This window comes from Coenobita brevimanus, chromosome 96, assembly GCF_032717465.1.
Source record: "Coenobita brevimanus isolate Jiangsu-jjx chromosome 96, ASM3271746v2, whole genome shotgun sequence".
In the NCBI taxonomy this organism is placed as follows: Eukaryota; Metazoa; Arthropoda; class Malacostraca; order Decapoda; family Coenobitidae; genus Coenobita; species Coenobita brevimanus.
The window spans coordinates 26,597,568-26,602,269 of NC_137049.1; the positions used below are offsets into that span (position 1 = coordinate 26,597,568).

Consider the following 4,702-nt stretch of genomic DNA (forward strand, 5'->3'; position numbering starts at 1 on the left):
ATGCTGGGTTAGAGTAGACTGGGATAGGTTAGTCAAGGGCAGCTTGGTCGGTATACTGGTAGATACTGTAAAATTAAATTCTGTTTACAAAGTCGCTAATACATACTGTCATGTGACTTTAAAACAAGCCAGAAATAACATCAGTCTAATGTATCTATTCAGCTAGTTCTCAGGCAATATAACAGATTCGCTTAACCCCTTGAATCAGGCGACGTATCATCTTGGCTTATCCTTACAATATTCACTTCTTTCCCCAATATTTTTTTTTCTCCCTTCTTTCTGATATCATTTAACATACTGAAAGAACTCTAGCAGTGAAGGGGTTAATGAAGGCTACATATAACTCCTCCAGTGGGATAAGTTTCTCCTATTTCGAATGGAATCGTCTGGCGGTCGCATGAATAAAATGGAAAATCGTCACAGAATTGAAGGGTTATTTTATTTTGGTATAAACTTTTCGAACTGGAGGGGTTAGATAAAGCCTTCGTGTACACTTTCACTACCAGGTGGCTCCCTTGAATCAAATACAAGTGTCAAAAGGTAGAAAGAACGAAATATCTTATCATATGCTACCGATTTGATGGAGTAGAAATTCATGTTTGCTTCCCCTAGTGTTTGAAGTAGACTGCAGTGGCTGATGCATATGTGTCATGGGAGAGGTGGAGGCTGAAACTATGGCTTGCAAGTGTAAATGAGGAAATAAACAGCAGCGACTGTAGCATTAGGTACAATTACACACTGGCAGGGACTGGAGGGATAAGAAATAATAGTTTGACGATTATATACAATGAAGAACCCGAGGCCAACTAAATGCAAAGGAAAAAGAAGAGAAGGAAAAAAAAAAAAGGAAAAATTAAGATGGATGTACTTACATGAGAATAAGGAGTAGGGAGAGAAAGGGAACTGTGAAATAGAGGAAAGGAGAGAAGACCGAGGTATTTGTAAAGGAAACCAAACGGAAAGAAAAGGGAAACGAAAAGGGAAAGTATAAAGAAAGAAAGGGTAGAGGACGGAGGTGCACATAAGAGAAAATAAGGGGGAGAGAAAAAGACGGTGGAAATAAATAAAAAAAAGAAAAAAGGGGAGAGGATTGACGTACTTAAGAGCACCATCAATCTATGCAGTGTCCAGATTGGGTTGTGTCCAGAGTGGTGATTCAGGGACCAATTAACACTTACTGGCTGCTTAATCCCCCTTCACTGGAGTCCGTATGTGCTAACCCGACAAAGATCCGTAACCCCTTTCAGCTCAGTTGACCGCCAATGTGGTAAGACTGGAAAATTATTCCTGCCTCATAATTAAGCCTCATCGAATGCCATGCAGCTACGACTTGGCAATAAAAGCTGTGGAAGTGACCCATTTGTGTCAGATGAAAACAAGCCTCTTTATTCGTTCTACCACCAGACGATTTATTTTATTCAGTTCAGGAGAGATTTTTCGAAACTGAGAAGTAAAGATACAACTGTGATCTTTGTTTAGCCTTTCACCAGGAATTATCTGCTCAAAGGTGACTAAAAAATAGTTTGACGGTAGGAAGAACAGAACAAAATACGTCATCGGATTGAAGGGGTTAACGATGATAACAGTAGTATTGTCTGACTTTGGGTGTCGGTCTAGATTCACTTACCATCAGTTCTCTGTCGTAGCTAAGAGTATTATTATTATTATTATTATTATTATTATTATTACATATTTTTCATTACTTGCCGGGAAAACACTAAGGGACATGGGACGATTCCGCGCTCTCCTTTCTTTGCCTACGGTAAGATTATTATTATTGTTATATTATTATAATCAGTTATTATTATTATTATTATTATTATTATTATTATTATTATCATCATCATCATTATTTAATTATTTGCACGAAAATCACAAAGATTCATGGGAAGTGTAAGCTCTTGCGTTCTCCTTTCCTTGTCTAGGTTAAGGTTAGGTGGGTTTGGGTGGCTCTGGGTGGAATGTCTCTTCTCGTTTGGTAGATTCGTGGACTTGACGCTAAATCCGCGTAACTCCAAAACGTAAAAAAGATAAGCGACCCACACTTTACCTAACGGACCTAATAGTGCCCTAATCCTGGTCACCACGTCCGTTGTTTCCTCACGATGTAGATCCGGCGCTGGAGAGTGATACCTTCACGTGGCGGCGCCGATATAACCAAGCGATTTTGCTGCCTGATTATACACACACCCCTCAGCTTCCCTCTTATCCTTCCAAAGGAGGATGTTGGAGTGCAGAAGGGCAACTACAATCTGTAGTTCACCTCGCTCAGGTTAAGACGAGCTTAGGACCAAAGCGATATTTCCCCATTACTGGTCATCATGCTTTGCTTCTTTTGCCATATAATCAAACAATAGATGCTTTATTTATACCCTGCCCTCTAAGAAGCGGCCGCCAATGGAGAATGGGTCTGTTGTTGTTTTCTCTCCTATTTACTCCTGATAAAGCACTTCTGAGTTGCGACAGAGGAGTGATCGTAAGCTTGCTTGTGAATCTAGGCCTTGGTCAGCATTGGTATTGCTTGTTCTGTTAGGCTTGGTAATAGCTGATATACTGATATTTGTGGATGTGTTTTGTCCATGCGGCTGGAGACATCTGCTCTGACGACTTGTTTGGTCTTTCTACTGTCCAATGATTATATTCATACTAATTCACACTCTAAATATTATTTTCACTTCTACAACTCCCTGACACTATTTTGCAACGTGTTAACTGTGGTGGCCTCTTTTTTCTTGTTACTCATTGACGATTTCATTTAACTTTGGAGACCCCTCGGTAGCATTTTGTTACTCACCTCACGATGTGATTGCCCCGAGTGTAGAATGCGGATCCATGCCATGGCGGACACTTAAAACAGAATGTGGGTTCCCACGCATTCATATGCTTGCATCCTGTTAGTTCTGCTGGTAATACAATATATATGCAGAACCTAACATACATAAACATAGCCTATACAACATGTCCAGTCTTACATGCCTATCTCTTCCTAGAAGCATCGCTTCCCCATTATTTTTCGCCAGCACAGGGAAGGGTTAATTCTAGCTATTACTTTCCCTCCAAGGAGAAAATCCGATCCTGCAGCTGACCTAATATGGACTAATATACATACCGATGCAGAGACAGAAACAAAGATCCCTGGAAGTGATGTGTTTAACATTATGTCATTCTCCAGCGGTGATCATACACTGTGTCTGGACACTCCGCGACAATTTTATTCACACATTTCCCCTTCAAACTACAGATGGTCTTTCGTTTTCTCTGGCAACTACCTGACCTCTTTACTCTTTCACACGCTGGTGCCTTCTGGCTTTTCTTGCCCCCACACGATAATTTTATTCACTTTCTTAACATTTCACTCTACGGGTGTTGGTACTCTTCACTTTTACTGTAACTGTCTGACGATATTATTCACACTATTTCACTGTCTGGTAATGATTATCCTCAACTTTCTTCTTACTCCTTGATGTTCACATTGCCCCCCTACAGAAAACGCGATTTTCACTCTGCAGGAAGTGGTCCCCTACGTTCTTGCAACTGAATGACGTTTTGTTGGTTCTTGCAAATATAGGACGATCTACTAAATCTTGCTACTGCCTGAGAATTTTCTTAACTCTGCTACCATCAGAAGATTTCTTCATATTCTGCTACCTCTTTGCAGTGTCCTTATTCTTGTTACCGCCTGGCTATGTCCGTCCTCTCTGTAAAGCCTGACGATTAGCTTATTGATGCTACTGTCTGACGACTTCATCCCTTCTCGGTATGGGTGTTGGTACTGACGTTGGCGTGCTAGTGTCAACGCCCCCTGGCCCTCATGGCACGCCTTAGCTTTTGTATGTTGTCCAGCAACAGTGGATTGGCCGGGTCCTGGGCCAGGGCTGTGTCGTAGTGTTCCATGGCCAGCTGGTACCTGCCCTGAGGCATAGCAAAATATAGGTATTAAAATGGACGGTTTCGTAAGTCTCACCAACAACTTTTTAAAAAAGTAATTTCCTTAATAAAAGTGCTGTAAAACGCAAAACCCCATTTTAAGGAAAAGATGAGCACCTATAAATACAGGACAGTGTTGGCTGCATTATATTTTTCTCTTCTCTGTTTACTGTGGAGATTATTATTTGGGAATCAGAAACGTTTATTTAATTGCATCATGATGTGAGGAATTGAGGATCGAGCTTAGAAGTTCAAAATCATCAGAAGTTTTGTGCGTGAGCGCGTGCGTGCGTGTGTGTGTGTGTGTGTGTGTGTGTGTGTGTGTGTGTGTGTGTGTGTGTGTGTGTGTGTGTGTGTGTGTGTGTGTGTGTGTGTGTGTGTGTGTGTGTGTGTGTGTGTGTATGAATGAATGTTCGCGAATAGGTCCGTGTGTGCGCGCGCCCTTGAACATCTTACCTGCGTGTGGTATATGGCCCCCAGGTTGAGATGAGCGCGGGACATGTGGGGCTCCATGCTCACGGCCAGCTGGTAACTCTATGGGCAGACAGGTAATACATAGATACATGGAGACATTGGGGAAATGACATAATAAGAAGGCATAATAAGAAGGTCGACAAAGAGGGACTGAAGGAAAATGAAACACCCTGATGTGAGACGCAGCAGTGAAGTGAAAATCTCGTGAATCAATATACAGACATTTTTTAAAAGAAATACAAAAAGTAGATCAGACGGTTTTGGTGGTTAAGTTTTTGTTAGCATGAGTAATACGGAAGAA

General features: G+C 41.4%; 1 protein-coding gene across 1 annotated transcript in view; it reads right to left on the minus strand.

The window, feature by feature from the left end:
• Nucleotides 1–3,792: 3,792 nt before the first annotated feature.
• LOC145413516 (protein O-mannosyl-transferase TMTC1-like) overlaps nt 3,793–4,702 on the minus strand; it is a 243,726-nt gene continuing 242,816 nt past the window's right edge. Inside the window, exons 20-21 of the mRNA XM_080283212.1 lie at nt 4,384–4,461; nt 3,793–3,912 (exon numbers count right to left, since the gene is read on the minus strand). Of these exons, the coding sequence (XP_080139338.1) occupies nt 3,793–3,912; nt 4,384–4,461 (198 nt within the window). The remainder of the gene's footprint in view (nt 3,913–4,383; nt 4,462–4,702) is intronic.